The 21,871-nt window shown below is 33.0% G+C and overlaps 1 protein-coding gene across 3 annotated transcripts in view; it reads left to right on the forward strand.

The window, feature by feature from the left end:
- Window positions 1–21,871, forward strand: part of PHIP (pleckstrin homology domain interacting protein) — a 136,611-nt gene that overhangs the window by 99,452 nt on the left and 15,288 nt on the right. For all 3 annotated transcript variants that reach the window (XM_033235590.1, XM_033235591.1, XM_033235592.1), the window contains 12 exons: window positions 72–191; window positions 2,071–2,178; window positions 2,770–2,894; window positions 3,026–3,108; window positions 6,529–6,640; window positions 6,821–6,882; window positions 9,326–9,481; window positions 10,750–10,870; window positions 13,962–14,087; window positions 16,961–17,030; window positions 17,350–17,400; window positions 17,668–17,817. In XM_033235590.1, coding sequence (XP_033091481.1) covers window positions 72–191; window positions 2,071–2,178; window positions 2,770–2,894; window positions 3,026–3,108; window positions 6,529–6,640; window positions 6,821–6,882; window positions 9,326–9,481; window positions 10,750–10,870; window positions 13,962–14,087; window positions 16,961–17,030; window positions 17,350–17,400; window positions 17,668–17,817 — 1,284 coding nt within the window. The remainder of the gene's footprint in view (window positions 1–71; window positions 192–2,070; window positions 2,179–2,769; window positions 2,895–3,025; window positions 3,109–6,528; window positions 6,641–6,820; window positions 6,883–9,325; window positions 9,482–10,749; window positions 10,871–13,961; window positions 14,088–16,960; window positions 17,031–17,349; window positions 17,401–17,667; window positions 17,818–21,871) is intronic.

The raw sequence follows: 21,871 nt of genomic DNA on the forward strand, positions 1-21,871 counted from the left end.
TATTTTAAAGAGTAGATTGGTGGATTAATGCTTTTCTGATGATTACTTAACAATATTCTAAATTTTGTCAGAGATTGGCTGTGGGAGAACTAACTGAAAACGGTTTGACATTAGAAGAATGGTTGCCGTCAACATGGATTACAGATACTATTCCCCGGAGATGTCCATTTGTGCCACAGATGGGCGATGAGGTACTTTAAAAGTTTTAAATTATCCTTTTTTCCTCACATAGTTTTAAACATTTTTAATAGCTCTTGAAATAGACTTCTAGAAGATTGAATCAGTTTCATAAAGTATCTCATTCTAGATGTTTGTATCTATGTATGGAGAAAGTACAATTAGGAGGGAAAATCTAATGATAATCCTCTTTGAAGCTGCTGTAAATCTAAATATTATAAGAATGAAAATTTTGTTAGTGTTTTAAAAAGGAATGTATGTTTTAATAAGGAGTTTTATTGTCAGCTTTATCTTTTTAAATTAAAATATATTCATTTATCTTACTTAAGACTGAATGTATAACATATTAAAGGAAAAATTAAATTTAGCACCTTATTTTCATTTAATTTTATTTCAAAAAGTGTTGTTTACCCACAATGTTCATAGTTTATTAGATCTTTAAAAAATCTTTAATCTTAGAATAAGAAATACTATTTAATTTTTAAGAAACTGAGGATGAGGCCATTGTTTTAGAATATGTACTTGTGAATTTAGAATGAAAATGTAAGAACTGGTCTCAACATTTCTTACTCAAGGTTAATGTCTCCTTATTTTGTACACAAATTTTAATAGGCAGTGTTATCTGGTGTCCAACAGATTGACCATAAATAAATTGGGACTTAAAATAGAAGCTTCTTTAGCAAAGCACACTAATTAACAGTATAAGTGGTAATTGACACTTCAAGAAAAAAAAGAAAACAAAAACTTTAATGCTAGAGTGATTCTAAAGAACAGTCCGAATGAATTTATTTAGAAATCCTACTTGCCTCATAAGACTTGAAGAGCACAGAGCATTACCACATTGTTTTAGTATAGTACAGTGATAGATCTTAACATCCTGTAGCATTAAGATGTGAAATTATATTTTAATACATTATTTCAACGTGGCCAGAAAAGTTTGTAATTCCTTGTTGAATGATTTCCTTTCAAAGTGGTTAGGTTGTCTTTTTAACTGCTGGTGCTTGAAGGTGCTTGAAGGTCTTCATTATTCAGCACTATTCCATCATTTAAAGTTCCAGCCAACTGGAACAATAATGGTATTAATGAATAGAATGAAAGTATGGGATAGTGGCTATCCCAAAATGTTACTAAAAACTTAGCGTTTTTAAACACGCTCTTCTACTAGTGGGTGTCAGACTGCTGTGTTCAAGTACTAGTTCTCCAAGACAGTAGTCAGGAGTCACTTAAATTTGATCTTCATGAAATGGGGATAAATGTATGCCCTGCTGTCTTACCAGGATTTGTGTAAGGATGAAAATATATGTGAAAGTACATTTTTCATTTTAATGTTTTCTGCATATGTACAAACCACTTGCTAAAAATGTTAAGGACAGGGTTTCACCATGTAAACATACAAAAATTAGCCGGGCGTGGTGGCGGGCGCCTGTAGTCCCAGCTACTCGGGAGGCCGAGGCAGGAGAATGGCGTGAACCCAGGAGGCCGAGCTTGCAGTGAGCCGAGATCGTGCCACTTCACTCCAGCCTGGGGGACAGAGTGAGACTCCGTCTCAAAAAAAAAAAAATTAAGGACAAAAGTGGACAATAAACTTATTAGTTACTCAACTTTATTATGCAATATAGATTAACTTATTTTGAGTTTAAGAATAAAATGGTGAAACCAGAAAATAACTTTTCATCTTGACTTGTAAGTGTGTATTCAAAGTAATGTTATTTGGAACACTTTGGTTATGTTTTAGTGATGTTAAGACAACTTGAGATAAGGGAGGAGGGAGAAAATGTTATAATTTCTGTTAGCTCAAAAGGCATTAGATTTTCTCATTGCAATTTCAGCTGATACCCTGTATATTGGATTAAAGGAAACACATCCAGGTTTTAATATGACTTTATTTTTTAGGTTTATTATTTCCGACAAGGACATGAAGCCTATGTTGAAATGGCCCGGAAAAATAAAATATATAGTATCAATCCCAAAAAACAACCATGGCATAAAATGGAACTACGGGTATGACATTGATTTATTATTTAATAGCCCCAAAAATATAATTATGGATTTTGGAGAAAATTGTATCAAAGATTACTATTAACACTGTGAGAAACTGCATCATGAAGATACCTTGTTTAATTGAAGCAGTCCTAGAGAGTAGCAGGTGTTTGATTTTCATCCAGAGAAACACACGATTTGAGTGAATTTATATACTCCAATGCAGTTTATGGGTTGGGTACAAAATTTAGTTATATTGAAAATTAGGGAATAAGTCTAAGGTAAGCTTTGTATTCATAAATTTGATGCGTATTTCTAGATTTGTCAGCAGTAGTTCAAAGTTACCAATTTTGGAATGGTGATAGAAAACTTACTTTAGTAAAGTTCTCCATATTTTTCTTTCCTTTCTTACTTATTAAAAATTTCATTGTAACTTGCATACTATAAAGTGCACAAATCTTAAGTATAGAGCTCAGTAAATTTTTACATGTACTCGGTCATCACCATCCAAATCAAGATTTAAACCAAGAAATTTTTTCTCAACGATGTTTAGCAGTCTGTTTTGTGGTTTGTTTTGTAAAGATAGTTTCTTATATTCTCTGTCTCTCTCAGGAACAAGAACTTATGAAAATAGTTGGCATAAAGTATGAAGTGGGATTACCTACCCTTTGCTGCCTTAAACTTGCTTTTCTAGATCCTGATACTGGTAAACTGACTGGCGGATCATTTACCATGAAGTAAGGACTGTTGAAAGAGGCAATGGTTTTCTTAGTATTGTAGATTGTTTTTCAAGATTCAGATACATTTGAACATCTTTTAGGTATTTTTAGGTATGTGACCTAATCAATTTGTTTCTGTTTGTAATTAGATACCATGATATGCCTGACGTTATAGATTTCCTAGTCTTGAGACAACAATTTGATGATGCAAAATATAGGCGATGGAATATAGGTGAGTAATTTATTTAGAAGCTATAGATGTTTGATGTGGTTTTTTTCTTAGTGATTTACTATTTTTCATAATTGAGAAAAAGATTATCAGAGAAATCTTTTTGCTATTTGTAGGAATGTTAATAGCAAAGTAAGGTACTGTGTCAGAGGTATTGTTCAGTTTTGTTTAGGAATGAAAATACTTTAGTTGATGCTTAAATTTCAAACATTTTTTTCTGTTACATTTGACTTTTTCTTTCCATGTTGTACATGTTAAGTTAAATTTTTATATAAAAATATTAATAATAGAATTTATATTTGAAGCCAAAAGAAGTTTAACAAGATGTGTAAGTTTGTACTAAAGCTAAACTGACATTTTTCTTTTATTGGTTAATCCTAGTATAATCTTTAAAATTAGTATCATAAACAAGTCTCAAGCTAAAATCCTTAAAAGTTTTCAGGCACTTAAGGTGCATTAATTTACATATAGATGATGTGTCACTTATGAGTGTAGTTCTCTTAAAAATTTCATATAGGACCAGTGTGTGTCATGGTTTGATGTGTATATGGTATGTATGGTTTGAAAAAGCACGTCAATTGACATACCAGTCTATCCTTCAGTGCCATTGGAATGCATTGGCATGGTGATTTGTCCTTTTTTTTAAACTTGTATGTGCTCTGTAAAGAGAAATTAGGAAAATGCAAGTTATCAAAATTATGGACTTGGAAATTAGAAAGAAAATTTACATCTCATGTACCATTTCCCTAGAAGTTTTGAAAGATGTGTTTCATCAAATAAGGGAGTAAACCAAGAAAGGGAAAAGTATGGAATCCCCTCAAGAAACAGGAAGTCCAGAACAGGAAAAGTTAAAAGGAATCCCAAGTAATATTCAGTAGAAACCTCAGGATAGCAGTTACCTAGCAAGTCCAAATCTCCCTCAAGAGGAAAGTCTTCAGGGGGAAAAAATTGGAACACATAACTTATCTAGGAAGTTTGTCTTCGTGGAAAATAACATTGAAGAATGTTTTTTACAGCTTGAGCTGTTAGAGATTGTGGAAAGATTTAATTGTAAATTCACTGAAGACCAAGCGTTAAAAAAATAATTATTAATTTTAGGGAAAACAAAATCATATAAGAAAGGCATTATATGCTGTTTTGCTTAGGAGCAAGCAGTATTTACATAGTCATTATTAAAAATTGAATATGGATTAAATATAATACACATACTTTTTATGTACAGTTGTATTAAGGTTATAGTTGTCCCTTAGTATCCACAGGGAATTACTTCCAGGACCCCCAGTGGATACCAAAATCTTTGCATACATAGGTCCCAGAGTTGATCCTATGGAACCCCATAATGTGAAAAGTTGACCCTTCCATATTCATGGATTTCACATCCCACTAATACTGTATTTTCAACCTGCATTTGGTTGCTGATGTAGAATCTGCCAATACAGAGGGACAAATCTGTTTATTGGAAAAATCTGTGTGTAAGTAGACCTGGTCAGTTAAAACCCATGTCTTCAAGAATCAACTCTGATATTTACTGTCAAAAATTGATGAGTGAAGAAATCTGTAAGCCAAGAAGTAGTAGTTAAAATAGCTGTAAACATTTTTCTTGGTTTTGGCTATCAGCCTTTGGTACATCTGATTTTTTAAATTTTTCACATACATTACTTGATACGATAAATTTTATTTTTTAAGGATTTGAATTTGCCAATAAATTGCAGAACAAATAATAGAGATCAAAGTTCAGGAATATTCCAGAAGTGAGCTCATAACTTCGGCAAAGTAATATGGCTAATAACATTGGACAAATCAGAGTTAAAATGGATGAGCATCATAATTTTCTCATTTGGATATTATGATTTTATTCTAATTTATGGGTTAATATTTTTCTAAAGTTAGTATCTAGTCTTTTATATCTGAGGATATATACATTCACCTATCGACTGCCATTTAAAATTACATTAGTAATTTTTACTTCAGCCCCCCCTTAGAAATGTTTTAAGGCTAACTCTCAGTGGTGGACTTTAGTAGTAGTCCAGGTTCTTTGCTTAACTTTCTTGTTACTCTGCAGATACTGTTCATTATGGTTAGTTCTTCCTCTTTAGCATGATGATCAGTCTGTATAGGGTCATAAGATACAGCTCTTTGAAACTCTTTATGTTTAGTGTGAAGTTGTGGTGGTGTCAAGAATGCTTCTCATTAAACTATGTAGTAGCTTCTTGTTAAGTGTCACTAGTATGCATCTGAGGAACAACATGCAGTTGTGTCCTATGAACTTTTCTCCTGGCTCCAATTTTCTTTTTTATCATTTTCTTTTACCTTGTTTTTCAAATTTTTAACTAATTTCATGCTGTATGTTTTTATGAACTTTTAAATCCTTTTTGGTAAGAAAATGAGAACATAGATACCTTTCTGAGTTTAAAAATAAAACTGATTCAGATTAATTGCTAACAATTCATTTTAACTTAACTGTGTGTCAGAAATGTAGAGTACGTTAATAGAATGCATTACTCAGAAATTACCGGGAGGTAGACATCACCATTTCTATTTTATAGACAAGGAAAATGAAGTTCAAAAATAATTAATATATTCAAAGTTACACAGATACATTATTGGAACCCAAGTCTTTCAGACTCTAGCCTATGCTAGCCACGAGAAAGCTCAAGTACTGTGATAGCTGAGAAACAGGAAAGCATTGCATAAAGGAAGTAAGTGACTTACAGTTTTCTTACGGCACAGAAGGAACATGAGAAGATTTAGATAAGAAAAAGCCATAGCATTTATAGCTTGTTCAGGTCTTTGGGAAAAAGCAGGTTAAGTAATACGATGACAGCAATCGGATAAGGAAATAGACACAAGGAGTGTCCTCTGTTTTAAAAAGACTAGTTGTTTTATTTTTGTTTCTTTTTTTGTTTCCTTTTACAGGAAAGGGAGAGTGAGTGAGTATTAAGAGTGATTGAGATGAAGGAAGACAGGTTGGATTTTATGTTGTTTTTTTTTAGGACGGAGTCTTGATTGATTGATGGTTGGGAAAACTTGCTTACAGAAAATAAGAAATTAAAAATAGACTAAGTAATTGTTGAGTAGAACTTACCTAAATTATAATCTTATTTGAGTGACAAGTTTGGGTATAGTGTTAATGATGAATTTAAAATGCTAGATTGATAAAAATGCCTAAAGCAAGTGAATTTCTGTATACCTTAATGAAATATAAAAAGTAGAATTGAAAACTGCTAAGTCACACTTCAAGTATGCTTACTAAATACCTTTTTTCTCTTGGTATTGCTGATTGTACTTATTTTTGGAGTGTGTGGTTCACTTTTTGTCTTCTGAAGTCATACAGGCAGTTTAGGTACTTAATTTACATTAGGGAGAAGCAGTGACAGCAGCCATGCATTTCAGAATAATGAGATAGTTTTTGTTCTTGGCCAGGTGACCGCTTCAGGTCTGTCATAGATGATGCCTGGTGGTTTGGAACAATTGAAAGCCAGGAACCTCTTCAACTTGAGTACCCTGATAGTCTGTTTCAATGCTACAATGTTTGGTAAGGAAACATTTGTTGTATTTTAGTTCACCTAGGCTTGCTGTGAATTTTTTTTTCCATCTATTAAGAGATAAAGAGACTTCTTTTAAACACAGAAACAATTATTTTGGTAATTGATTTTATTAAAATTGTGATACAATAATTTAGATTTTTTAATATAATGAATTTTCTTTCTTTAAGCTGGGACAATGGAGATACAGAAAAGATGAGTCCTTGGGATATGGAGCTTATACCTAATAATGGTAAGTGTGTGTTGGGCTTTTTGTGTCTGCATTATGGAGTTAATTTCTTAAGAAATTATTTAAGATTTGCTAACATGCTATCACTTACAGTTGTTGTGAGTATCAAATAGAAAACATTCATTCAGCAAATATTTATTGTACACCTTGAAGTAGGGGAGATTCAGCAGCAAAGAATATAGATATGACTCTTGCCTACTTGGAATTTATAGTCTCACAGGGAAGATTGAAATTAATTTATTACAAAATATGAAATTGTTTTATTAATTATTATTCATTCAAGAAAGTGCATTTGGGAGGCAGAGACATTTTTGTAACTTTAGCAGAGTGCTTAAAGTGTAACATGATAGTTAAGAGGTTATGCTTTTGAGTGAGACGAACATCAGTTCATATCCTGACTTGTCATTTTTTATGTGATCTTGGCAAGTTCCATAAAGCCTCACACCCCAACTTTTTAGGACTCGGCCTTTGAAGCCGTCTAAGCTAATATCTTCCTTATAGGGCTGCTTTAAGGATTAAATAGCATCATGTGTGTAAAGTGCTTATTGTAGAGTCTGACACATACAAGAGCTCAATGAAGATGTAATTAATAATGACAATATAACTGTCATTGTGCATATGGCCTGATACATTCAGGATTTAATAATTAGCCTTAGGCAGTGAGTACGACGTCTTCCTTGTACTGAGAAAAGGTCATTGGGACCAAAGCCTGGAGTTTATATATTCTTTCCACTTCATTGCCCATTTTTGTTTGTTTGTAAAAAATACAACACACATACACAATTGCATAAGCCAAAAAGGGATTAAAAGGATATAGTCCAGATTTTAATAATGCTTATTTATAGAGTAGGATTATAAAGACTTCATAAGTTATTTTCTGTTATTCTATATTGTTTGATTTTTTTAATGATAATATATTACAGGATGGGCGTAGTGGCTCACACCTGTAATCCTAGCACTTTGGGATGCTGAGGCAGGTGGATCACGAGGTCAGGTGTTCGAGAGCAGCCTGACCAACGTGGTGAAACCCCATCTCAACTAAAAATACAAAAATTAGCCTGGTGTGGTGGCATGTGCCTGTAATCCCAGCTGCTCAGGAGGCTGAGGCAGGAAAAACACTTGAACCTGGGAGGCAGAGGTTGCATTGAGCCGAGATTGCACCCCTGCACTCCAGCCTGGGCAATAGAGTGAGACTCCATCTCAAAAACAACAACAATAATAATAATAACATCTGTTAGCAGATAAAAATAAGATCTTTAAAATACAAAGAGGAAAACATCTAATTTCTAACATAGTATAAATCATCTTTTATTAATTGAGTTGCTCAGTAGTTATTGTAATCCAAAGTCAGAGAAAAAATAACTGTTGGAGAAAATAACCCAATCTCGTAGACCTCAGAAATGAGAAGATGGTCATGCTGATAAGTTAATATTAGTTCTTTGCAGGAATTATCACTTTGAAAATTTAATGCCAATATTATGTGTTTTTATCTCACTGCTAAATTAGAGCTGTTAAAATTATAAATATCTTAATTTGTAACCATGTTACATGGCTTATCTTTTTGTTTCTCTCATTTATTAAAAAAAAAGTTTAAATTTGAACTCACATTGAACTGTTGTGAATATGGTAGCAGTGAAGCCAGTTGGTGTTAGAATGCCTTGGATATTTTTTAAATGAATAAGTGATACTGATTCACTATTTCGTTTCCTACCTAAGTATATTGAAGGGTGGTTACTGTTGTTGTTCTATTTGGATACACATTCATACGAACCTATAGAGTTTAATTGTAGTTTGTGATGAGAATTTTGATTGTACACAAACAATGGCATATTTTTAGTGTGTATCTGCCAAAACCTAGTCTAAAGGAAAAATTACCTAGCACGTTTCTAGATTTTGGGTTACCGTAACCCTCTAGTGATTCTGTCAGCTAAAACTGTTAAAGATTCAAGCATGCAGAAAGCATACCTTCCTAATTTATGAGTAATAAGCATAAGCATCATTTGTCAGTTTTCATAATTCTCTGTTCTACATTCAAAAATTGAAGCTTTGATTGAAGTATTTCTAGAAAATGTCACTTTAGTTCAGTTTTACCTTGTGTATAGTTTATCAAAAGTAAACATGGCAATTATGAAGTGATTCAGAAAACTTTGAAATTTGCATGTTTTATAGAAATGATTTCTGCACATGTAGCTTGATTACAGAGCAGATTTTCAGGTATAATTTTGGAGAAGTAATTACTTAGAGAATCATTTACAGTATCATTTAAAAATTAATTTAAATTTTCGTGACCCCTGAAACGTACTTTCCTGTGTTAAAATAAAGAGTATATTTACCAAATCTATACAAAATATACTTTAATTTTGTGACTATTATTTTTACATTCTAAAGCGAACCTAAATACTAATAAGTTACCACATATGTGCAATGATCTGCTTTTCTATTTCAGCTGTATTTCCTGAAGAACTAGGTACCAGTGTTCCTTTAACTGATGGTGAGTGCAGATCACTAATCTATAAACCTCTTGATGGAGAATGGGGTACCAATCCCAGGGATGAAGAATGTGAAAGAATTGTGGCAGGAATAAACCAGTTGATGACACTAGGTAAGTAAAGCAACACGTGAGTATAGAAAAAACTGGCAGAATGCAAAGTAATGGAAAAATACTGTTATTCCCCAACAAAATTTTTTTTTCACAATCTCCTAAGTCAGTGGTTTCAAACTTTTTAAGTGGAATCTGTTTTTGAATGTGATCTTAACACAGGACTTAACTATTTAAAACAGTTATAAATTAGGTTATGTTAGCTGAATTTTAGAATAAGGGCCTCCTAGCTGAAAAATCTTTGTCCTCCACAACCCAATTTAAAACACTTAACATATTCAGACTGACATGATATGAATTGGTGGAGGAGGGTTGAAAGCTCAATTATAATTATATGGATAGCTTGTACTGGTCTCCTCCAACTTTATATATACACACAAAAGAGCATCTTTTTAAGGGGAAAGGAGAGGGTATATTAATTGCTTTGCCTTGTTAAAAAAAAAGAAAACAATGACCACAAAACTTGATTATCTGAATTCTGGGCTTCTGAAGTAACTCTAGACTATGTGGTGGTTTGTAGCAACCCTCTCTCTCAGTAAGGAATCAGCTGCAAAGAGTCCAGAGAGAAATTAACATGAGTAAGAAGAGTTGGATGGACACACACAGTGAGGAATATTCAAATCCGAAGTATTTTATAAAATGCATTTTATAGGAATAGCTTTATAAATACTACCTTAAATAATTTTAGCAATATTTTAGGATATTAAGTATTATATGTGAATTAGCAAAAAGGTGGGAGTAATCCTAACTAGTTACAGTTTTTGCTGTACAACTTTACAGTGTGTATTGGGTCAGTAGTATCACTGAATCAAAACTTCTGGGTCTGTTTCCTTTTCTCTACTTGTCTGATATTTCTCAGAATAATGTAAAGTTGAGATAAGGGAATAAGTTTTGAGAAAGTCAAAGGTTAGGCTTGAATGCAGTATGTTACAGTGTTAATAATAGAATGGTTTTGTCAAATATAGATTCAGGAGTGGCCAACTGTCAATTATGGCAATGTATGTGTACTTAGTAAGTCTGATATATGTATATATAATTTGTTTCTTTCTCCCATTGAACCTATGAATACCCTTAGAATTTGGCAGTGTATATGTAGACATAATAAAAAATGAGACTCTTCATGTCAGCTAAACTATATTGTTTGTGAAAAGACAGTGGCAGACTAATGATTATGTAGATAAGGACTTTTTAAGTCTTAATTCAAGTAGAATTCTTCTTGAATTATTTTAAGCATACAAAAATAAATTTACAAACTTACCTGTTTATTTTAGATATTGCCTCAGCATTTGTGGCCCCCGTGGATCTGCAAGCCTATCCCATGTATTGCACAGTAGTGGCGTATCCAACGGATCTAAGTACAATTAAACAAAGACTGGAAAACAGATTTTACAGGTTAGAACCATTTGATGTAGCTACTATCAAAGGAAAGCTGGTGATCTTTCCACCCATTTACTGATCTTTAGCAGTGTTTCTCAACTTTTTGTATATATGAGTGCACATAAGAATCACCTGGGGATTAAGTTAAAATGTAGAATCTTATTCAGTAGATTTGGAGTGGGACCAGAGATTCTGCATTTCTAACAAGTACCAGTAATGCCAATGCTGCTGGTCTTTAGAAACTTAAAAGACAATTCCTAGGTACAATTATTCCTAGAGGCTGGAATGATTTTATGTTCACTGTCTTTATATTGTATTCTGTAAAGCAAGGCAAGTTATTTCATTTTCTCCTAGATAACATTAAAATATGTATTTGTTCGTTGATTTTTAATAGAATATATAATAAAAATTATGTATTTGTATTATGTATTTTGTTCTTATTTTGCCTATATTCAGCTTATCATTACTTATAACACTGAAATTTGAAAGTACTCAGTTTTTCATAGTTGTAATTTAGCATGAAAAAGAATTAGAATTAAATGGCCCAGGTATAATTTCAATTAATTTTCATTATCTAGATAATTTTGTTAAATGTCTTTAATCTTCAATAGGCTTTATAGGTTTATTACCTAAAATGTTTTGTCAAAAAATATGTTTATAGTTTTTAAATAATAGAATCCTCTTTTTAGTTGTAATGTTTCTCATATGACCTTTGCTTAGCAGTCCAACAATTTAATTTGTGTAACATTGCATTAAAACTTTTTGTGACCAGTTATTTATTACTGAAGTCCTTTCCATTATTTTTCTTTTTTAACTTAGAGAAGTTTTATTCACATTTTGTATTAATATTTTTCTGTATAAAATGTGCCTTTAGTTCTTTTTATGATTTAAATTTTATTTCCACATCTCATTGTGAGGGGCTATCCTGTGCCTGTACCCACTAGATGCCAGTAGCAGCCCCCTAGTTGTGAAAACCAAAAATATAATCAGACATTGTCACATGTCTTCTGGGGAGCGTAATTATCCTTGATTGAGAACCACTGGAATAAAGAAAACGAATATATTAAACTTGAGTTTCTAAAGATTTTTCTGATCTTCTTAGGTGTATTTGCTGTTGCTTCCTTGATATTTGTCAAAAAGCATAGAGATAGGGAGAAAATCCTCTATGCTATGTGGTTTCCAACCATCCCACCCTCAAAGCATTCTTCAAGTCTTTTTCAGTATCAGGTGTTGGAAGTTTAAGAGAAAAAAAAAAAAAAAAAAAATGAAGGAATTCCTAACTATATTCCCCCCAACCCCTAAATTGCTAAAGATTGGAAGTTAAACCTAGTGCTTCAGAGATGAAACAAGACATGGGTGGGTGAGAAGGAAAGAACTGTTTATATACATACACTAATTGTTGTACTGCAACTAGAAAGATAAGCTGCTGATATCTTCCAGTATTGTTGTAAATATCTCACACATTGCTCAACATGATAATTGCTAACGTATACTATACATAAGGTTTGACTTACAGTGGTTTGACTTAGATTTTTCAACTTTACAGTGATATGAAAGGGATATGCATTCAGTAGAAACCATACTTCAGATTTTGAATTCTGATTTTTTTCTGTGCTTGTGATGTACTCTTTCATGATGCTGAGCAATGGCAGTGAGCTACAGCTCCCAGTAGCTCCCAGTCAGCCATGTGATCATGAAGTTAAACCAATACTGTACAGTGTATTGTGTTGCCATATGATTTTGCCCAACCATAGGCTAATGTAAGTGTTCTGAGCACATTTGAAGTAGGCTTGGCTGAGGTAAAATGTTTGCTGGGTGTTAACTATATCACATACATTTTTGACTTAATGGTATTTTGAATTTACAGTGGGTTTATCAGGGTGTAACCCCATCATTAGTTGAGGAACATCTGTATTTCAAGATACATTATATTTTAAATAGGCTTTTGGCATTACCCTAGTTTTGTAGCCAATTTAGGAAAAAAACGTTTGGAACACAATACTTACATGAATTAGAAATTGCCTGTTTTCCAATCTGATAATAAACTCAGTTATAAACCTAAGTTATGTTCTTATTCAATACAATGATGACTTCCAGTACTATTTCACTGTTTAAAAGTTTTTGCTTCTTCCTTCACTCATTGGTGTTAGACTTCTTACAGTTTGTTTTTCTTTCATGATACTTCTAGTTCAGTCTCTTGTTAAACTATTACTGTCAGTTTGCCCTGCTGGTATTAATCTAATACTTTATTTTACACACAGTTTTCTATATGATACACTGAAGATATCTGTGATTCTGTTATTAGATAGAGCCTTGTGAATCTTTTTGAAATGCACAGTTTTTCTTTGTTTCTATGTCCACAATTACATGCAGTGTTTTTTTTTTTATTCCATGTAATTATATTTCTGTTCACAATCAGTAAGATTTTCTAAGTGTTTTCTTCTTTATTACTTTAAGTCAGGCCACATATTAGATAATATTCTTAAAAGTTGTCCTTGGATTTTTATTTACTTTCAGAAATAAAATTATAAAACTACAGATTTTATTTTAGCATTGTCTGTTAAGTGTTCAGAAAGTAATTCTCATTTAGTTAGGTTTCTTGGTAAACGAACATGCAATATTTTTATAGTTTTGTATCTCATAAGGTGGCTGTCAGTTAACTTTTCATTTGTACATGTCATTTGATTACCAATAATATAAGTAGATTAAAATTACTTGTTTCCTTTTTTGTTCAGAAGTCAGGGGTCTTTATTACCAAAAAATGACATACATACATAACAAAAATATATAAAGCCAAAACTTAAAAACTCTCCCCTTTCTACTCTCCTGCCACTCCCCATATAGATGTTCTCCCTCCCAAAAAGAGGGCATTGTTAATAGTCGGGTGTGTTCCATTCCAAACATCTTGTATGCAAATACATAGTTATGGTTGCCCCTCTTTTTTTTCTAACACAAATGCAGTTATGCTTCTTTGAAAATGACTTTATAAGACCAATGGTTTTTATGATTGGTTTAGACTGAAATTGAAAAGTTGGAATGTCTTGGTTTTAAATGATGTATTTCTAAATATAAGGAAGTTAAAATCTCTATATTTTGTTTTTTTAAGGCGAGTTTCTTCCCTAATGTGGGAAGTTCGATATATAGAGCATAATACACGAACGTTTAATGAGCCTGGAAGCCCTATTGTGAAATCTGCTAAATTTGTGACTGATCTTCTTCTACATTTTATAAAGTAAGTTATTTTTTCATATGTAATTATGATAGTTTTAATAATTAATGGCACTATAGTTCCTCTTCAAATAGAAAACATACTGTTTGTGAAGAGGAAACGTTTAAGAGTAGCCAAAATAGCTCAGTTGGGAGAACGTTAGACTGAAGATCTAAAGGGTCGGTCCCTGGTTTGATCCTGGGTTTTGGAAGAAACAGTTCATTGGCTAATAATAAGAATGAAATCATAAAAGCTGGATTACCATTGTGTTTTAAGGTTAAAATTTTTAAAAAAATATTCTTTTCTCAATCTAACTGTTAGACAATAATAACAGTAAAGATTTATTTAACATGTAATGTTTTATCTACTTTAACTCTTCTAACCCAAGTAACAATCTTACAGGTGGAAGAGATTATTTTCTGGAAGTTTGAATTGAGGGAACTATGGCCTATAGTGGTTAACATGTATAAGGTTGCACAGTAAATGAGTGTCTGCCATCTGATTTGAGAATTTTTCATCCTAGCAGTATATTGCCCTGTCAAGTATATTAACAAGTGTTTAAGTAGTCCAGCAGGAGACTGAATTTAACTTTCATGATTCTAGTTCAAAGTCAAGGTTAGTTCCTCATTGATTCCATAACAAGAGTGATAACCACTATTTATTAAGGCAGAAGTACTTTCCCTTCCTTATCTTAAGGATTTTATGCAGTCATACAATGAATTGAGCCTCCTAAGTTGAAGGCAGAGAAATGAATTCTATATTTTGTACAAAGACTGCTGTGATCCCATGTTATTATTTTGAATTTTTTTTTCCTGGTTGAGAAGTAGTAACAGCATTTTAAAAGCTTACTTAGCTGTTATCAGCTTTCATTTTTATATAATGAAAAGGTTAGGATTATTCAGGTTTTTTTTTTTTTTTTTTTTTTTTTTAAATATCCCTGCTTCATTCTCATTAATGGACATAATCTTTGAGTTTCTTTTTGATTAATGTTTTTTAACTGAGAAATGCAGGTCATTTCAGTATAAGAAAACACCTAACATAATTAGTAAGGTCAATTTTGTGCCCTTTCTCTACCTTATTCTCTAAGACATCTGTTGCTTTCCAATGGTTTGGGGGCTATTATTGCTATGCTTTTGTTTTCCTTATTGAAATTAGTAATTAAGCATTATCCTCTGAAGACTCTTATGTCTGTAATTTTTTGTAAGTGTTATAACTATGTGTAGGTATATCTGTTTTTTTCAAAGAGAATCCATAGAACTACATGAGATACCATATTCATATTTCAGTGAAATAATTTAGATGAAAATTGTTAATACGTTTGAAATAGTCTATGAAATGTATTTCTTTCAAACAGCTACTTTGAAATGTCTTTGAAATCAGATTCATGAAACACTTAAAGCATTTGTATTATATATTCCTAAAAATAAATCCGTGGCATTTTTTTCAGATGTGTATAGTTTGTTTAGAAATACTTTTTTTAGCAGATAGTTTTCAAGATATTAAGTATTCCTTGAAATTTTAATTATACTTTTTAATTGAGTTATTTGGCAAAATTTCAAGCAATTGATACGTACAAAGTAATGTAATGGATGCTTGGAGGTAGTATTTTTATCCTCTTAATACAGTTTCATAGGATAGATAAATCTGTAAGAAACTATAATATAAGGAAAACTGTGACAAGTAATAAGAGAATTGTATAGAAGTTTAGATGAGAGTAGGATCACTTTTAGCTGTGATGATGGGGATTCAGATACAGGGGAGGAGAAGTATGTTAAGAAGACATTGTATACAAGGTAGATATTGATAGATTAAGGAAACGTTAGATGAAAAGAAAGCCATTCCAGGGATAAGGAGCAGCATGAGGTAGGGAGGTTTAATTAAGGGTGATATAACTTGGGTGAGGTAGACAGTAATGAGTAGAAGTCATAGTAGAGATACAGTGCTATAAATTTGAGTTGGGGCCACATCATGGGTGGCCTTGAATGCCAATGTAAGGTTTTAGACTTTTAAAATATGAGCTATGAGAGCAAGGGGATGTTGAAAGTATTTTGACATGAGAATAAAATGTTTTACACTATGACTTAAAAATGTTAATTTGACTGCAGTGTCTAATTTAATTGATAGAGAAGAGACAAGCAGCATAAATAGCAGATTGACTGCTATATTTGACCAACTAAGAGTTGATGAGGGCTTAATTTGTGGAAGTGAGAAAGCGACAGATGCCCAGAAATACTTGGGGGTAGAGTTCACAGCACTTGACCACTAATTGGATTTATAAGGAGAAGAAAAGGAAAAGAATAATGAAAAACCAAGATTCCCATTACTGTAAGAATGGTATGTTAAGAAAAAATAGAGAAAGGAACAAGGATATCTGGGGAGCCACTATTAAGTTTAAACATATGTGGAATTTTAGGTTATGGTAGAATGCTCAGGAGAAGGGTTAGGACAGATTGCAGGAATTTTGGAATTCATTTACACAGATAAACCACCAGTATGTAAAGTTATCAAAGCAAAAGGTACAGTGTCAAGAGAAGATGCCTAAGAACAAAGTTTTAGGAAATACATTTAAGAATAAAAGAAAGAGTTGGAAGACAAGAAATATATTAGCTGTTTGAAGACTGAGGAATGGAAGAAGCACAGCAGATACCTGAGCAAAGACTGGGAGATGAGTCTTGGGTTTGGGATAATGATATAGTCAGGCCACACTGAAAACTCTACATAGAGTGGAGGGTTCAGGGTTAAATGTGTGTGCATATATTATTGGAGTAAGCCAATGGAGAAGAAAGCAGGCCTTCAGCTTCTACTTTTATCTCACAATATGGTTTTAGGAACAAATTTTTAAGGAAAAAAATTATCATGACTCTAATCTTACATTTTAACATTTCCTTGTTATGTAGGGATCAGACTTGTTATAACATAATTCCACTTTATAATTCAATGAAGAAGAAAGTGTTGTCTGATTCTGAGGTATGTAATATTTCATTATGATTACTATATTGATATTCTCTGTATAAAAAGAAATTTACATATTGTAGTTTTCAGGTAAAAGCTGTTGTGAAAATTATTTCTTGTCTAGTGTAGTTTAAAACAAAAACTAGCAGTAGAATATTCTTCTTAGAGTTACAAAAAAATTTTTAATGGGAAACTTTTTAATGAGTCAGTAAAGTGCCCCAGCGTATACATTACAGTGTTCCAGTGTGTAAAGGAAATAATTGCTAATTAATCAACTATAAAGTATAATGACATTTAAAATGTTTTATAAATCTGATAAATTCTTGCCTCAAAGGAAGAAGAGAAAGATGCTGATGTGCCAGGAACTTCTACTCGAAAAAGGAAGGTAATATAGTTTTAGTTTTAGCAGGAGTACTTTATATGAATTAAAATGTATTAAGAGCTTTCTTTATTTTTTTACTCTTAGCATTTTAAAAAACATTAAGTATGTTCAAATTAGTTTCAGTTACAAAACGTATGTTTTTTAGAACTTGGTGAATATTTTCTTTTGTTTGAATTATTATGTATTACCCAGTTATCTAAGACTGCATTAAAAGTACAAATTTTATTGTATAAGTGCTCTTTTATTAATATATTTGAACACTTATCGCAGGACCATCAGCCTAGACGAAGATTACGTAATAGAGCCCAGTCTTACGATATTCAAGCATGGAAGAAACAGTGTGAAGAATTGTTGAATCTCATATTTCAATGTGAAGATTCAGAGCCTTTCCGTCAGCCAGTAGATCTCCTTGAATATCCAGTAAGTGTTTTTGAAAAGATTTTCTTTACCTGTCAGTTTGCTACATACCTTTTACATGACAGTTGGCTATTTTAGTTACTTTTTATGATTATTGTTCATTTCTTTATTATTTTATACATGTTCTCATTATCCATTTGACTACATAGAGAATCTAAATTTTGAATAGTGTGGTAAAATGGAAGGAGCCCTGAACCAAGACACTGTAAGAAATGTCTTATTCTGTTCCTACCAGTTGTGCAGCTTTGAGCAAGTCCCTTAGTTTTCTCATCTGAATTTTTCTTTCTTTTTGTCTTCCCTACACTGATTCTGTGAATTTATTATGGCAGTTATCTAGGAAAACAAAAAATAATAATGCCTACGTCCTTACAGGATTATGGAGATGTAAAGAGAATATATAAAAATAATTTTTAGGCCAGGCGTGGTGGCTCACGCCTGTAATCCCAGCACTTTGGAAGGCCGAGGCAGGCAGATCACAAGGTCAGGAGATCAAGACCATCCTGGCTAACATGGTGAAACCCCGTCTCTACTAAAAATACAAAAAAAAAAAAAAAAAAAAATAGCTGGGCATGGTGGCGGACGCCTATAGTCCCATCTACTCGGGAGGCTGAGGCAGGAGAATGGCATGAACCCGGGAGGCGGAGCTTGCAGTGAGCTGAGATCCCGTTGCCTGGGCGACAGAGCGAGAGACTCGGTCTCAAAAACAAAAACAAACAAAAAAAATAGTTTTTAAATGTGAAGCACTCTGTACAAATGTAAGGTGACATTATTGTATATATTTAGGTATGCCAATGTATAATCTTTATGGAATACATGGTAAAAGAGCTAAGTAAACATGATCCAAGTATTTATTTTGGCATGCAATCATAGCAATATAAATTTAGTGTAGAGTGATTTCTCATCCCTTTAAAAAGTAATTAAATGTTGTATAGTTCAGGGGCTGGGTGCAGTATCTCACGTAATCCCTGCACTTTGGGAGGCCGAGGCGGGTGGATAACCTGAGGCCAGGAGTTCGAGACCAGCCTGACCAACATGGTGAAATCCCGCCTCTACTAAAAATGCAAAAATTACCCGGGCGTGGTGGTGGGCACCTGTAATCCGAACTACTCGGGAGGCTGAGGCAGGACAATCGCTTGAACGTGGGAGGCGGAGGTTGCAGTGAGCCAAGATGGCGCCATTGCACTCCAGCTTGGGTGACAGAGCGAGACTCTTGTCTCAAAAAAAAAAAGTTATGCAGTTCAGATAGCATTCATGGTTTGAAATGAAAATAAAAAATGTTTTATAAGACATCATGACCTAGATGTGGTATCACTGGACATCATTATCTTATCCCTTTAAAAAGTAATTAAATGTTATATAGTTCAGGGGCTGGGCGCAGTGGCTCACACCTGTAATCCCAGCACTTTGGGAGGGTGACGCAGGCACATCACCCGAGGTCAGGAGTTCAAGACCAGCCTGACCAACATGGTAAAATCCTGTCTCTACTAAAAATACAAAAATTAGCCAGGCTGATTTTTCTAACTTACAATGATGAAAATAGAGAAATTTCATCAACAGATAAATATCAGAAAATGACTTTTTTCGTGTCATTTAAAATACCAGAAACATAGAATGTTAAATGTGGAAGAGAAATCTTTAATTCCAGTGGCGTGATAAATTGAGATAATTAGAACCTCACCTTTGGGAAAACCGAGGACTGAGCTGATGCTATAATGTTCAGGCTTTCATTTCTCTCTGTTTTCACAACTTACGGATTTCACTTTGGTTCTTGCAAGCTCAGCTATGTATTCTTTTGAAAAATAAATTGCTGTTTATTCATTGTTTTAGGCGTTTGTATTCTGGGCTTTACACAGAAAAGAAGGGATAGAAATAAGACAATGTTTTTATTCTAGAGGCACAAGTATTAACACTATACAGAGATAATTGAGTCCTTGGGCAGTGGTGAAAAAAGAATTTGGAGCTGAAACCCAACCCTAAACCAGAAGTATTGAAGAACTACACCCTGAATGAAAATTCCTTTCACAACAAAGAATGTTTTCCCCAGTGGTTCTAATGTCAAAGAGGAGAAATTTTCCTAAACGTACGCTATACATGGACTTAGAATCCAAATTTGCACTACCCTTGTGTAGAAATCCATTATGGAAAAAAATTTAATCCTTAACTGAATGAACTAATGATTAAAAAAAAACAAAAACCCTATATAAGGGACTGATTTACTACCATAATAAAATGACAGAAACAACCAATGGAAATATTAGTAACCTCTCCCTGAAAATTGGAATAATAGATTATTCTGAATTACTAGACTTCATTAAAAAAAGAGAGATGACATTCATTGTAAGATTACTGTTGTTATATGTACCACCAAGAAAAAAGAAATGCTGTGAGTTAAACTTTGATGGATAATTTTGGTTAAAGGAATAAATGAAAGAATAAGAAACATGGGGGGAAAGTATGTTATTTGAGAGGAAAAGAGGGAAGACATATTAAAACCAGTTAAATAGAATCCTGGAAATGAAATGTATAATTACTGAAATTAAACTTACTGGACAGTTTTAAAAACAGATTAAAGAGATAGTAAATGTAAAGATCTAAGCAAATTCTATAGAATCCCACACAGAATGATAAAGAGATTGAGTGTGAAGGAGAGGGTAAGAGGTAATGGTAGATAGAAGATCCAAAGTATGTCTAACAAAAATTTCAGTGGAAGAGAGTAGACAGAATGGGAGAGGAGAAATATTTGAGGAGCTAATGGCCAAGAACTTTTTTTTTTTTTTTTATTTGAGACAGAGTCTTACTCTGTCACCAGGCTGGAGTGCAGTGGCTCAATCTCGGATCACTACAAACTCTGCCTCGTGGGTTCAAGCGATTCTCCTGCCTCAGCCTCCCGAGTAGCTGGGATTATAGGCGCATGCTACCACGCCCAGCTAATTTTTATATTTTTAGTAGAGATGGGGTTTCACCATGTTGGCCAGGATGGTCTCGATCTCTTGACCTCGTGATCTGCCTGCCTTAGCCCCCCAAAGGGCTGGGATTACAGGCGTGAGCCACCATGCCCGATGGCCAGGAATTTTCTAGAATTGGTAAACATTTGACAAACTATGATTCCTGATCGGGATATACAAGAAAAAATCTTTACCTAGAATAAGAGTGAAAAAAACTCAACAATTGAAAGTCAAAAAGAAAATATTAAAACAGTCAGACAAAAAAAAATGGAGGAGACCTGAGACTGCTCCAAGCCACTCACTTTACTAATGTTGAACTGAGACTCACCTTGCTAAGATTTATAGACAAAGCTGTTTCTTGCTATTTATTTGTGGCTATTTATAGACAAAGCCACAATGGGAACCCATATCCCTTATATCCAGTGCACCAGTTACATGTGATATTCTGAGACAATAGGCAAATGAATTTTTGTATAAAGTTCACTTTTCAAACTTGAGGGAAATATATAAGAATGCAGTCATCTTTTACATATTCAAAATAATGAGAACAATATTTAGCAAATATTTAGAACCTGTCCCACCAGCTAAACGTGTTAGCCGACGAAAAGTAGTAGAAATAAGAAAAATGTAATCTCTTGCCTCTTGCGGTACTCTGTGATGGAGGTCTGTTTTGTTAATTACTGTCACAGAAGAGAAAAAGAAAACATTGGATACCAACCTACTTTTTATAATTCAGAATTAACTGTATCATCATTACTTTAGTGGAATATTTAAGGCAGATCACGCACTTCATATTTCACCTTTTATATGAAAATATTAGTTCACATTTTGAGTGTAATCAAATATTCAAAGCAAGATATTAAATTTTTGATGGAAATAAATGGGCTTAATAATCTACAGCTGTCATGTATTCAACAGAATTGTATTGAGCATTTATCATGTACTATACTACATGGTGGAAGGCCAAGATGTGAGCCAAGAAAAATTAAGTATTCTACATAAATTTTACATTACCCAAAATATTGCAAAACATTTTAAAAAATCATTTTTATATTTTGCCCAAATCTACAAAGTTTGTAACACCAATAATGTAAAATCTCTAAGAACTTGTT

This window comes from Trachypithecus francoisi, unplaced genomic scaffold (genome assembly GCF_009764315.1).
Source record: "Trachypithecus francoisi isolate TF-2019V2 unplaced genomic scaffold, Tfra_2.0 Lachesis_group15, whole genome shotgun sequence".
Classification (NCBI taxonomy): Eukaryota; Metazoa; Chordata; class Mammalia; order Primates; family Cercopithecidae; genus Trachypithecus; species Trachypithecus francoisi.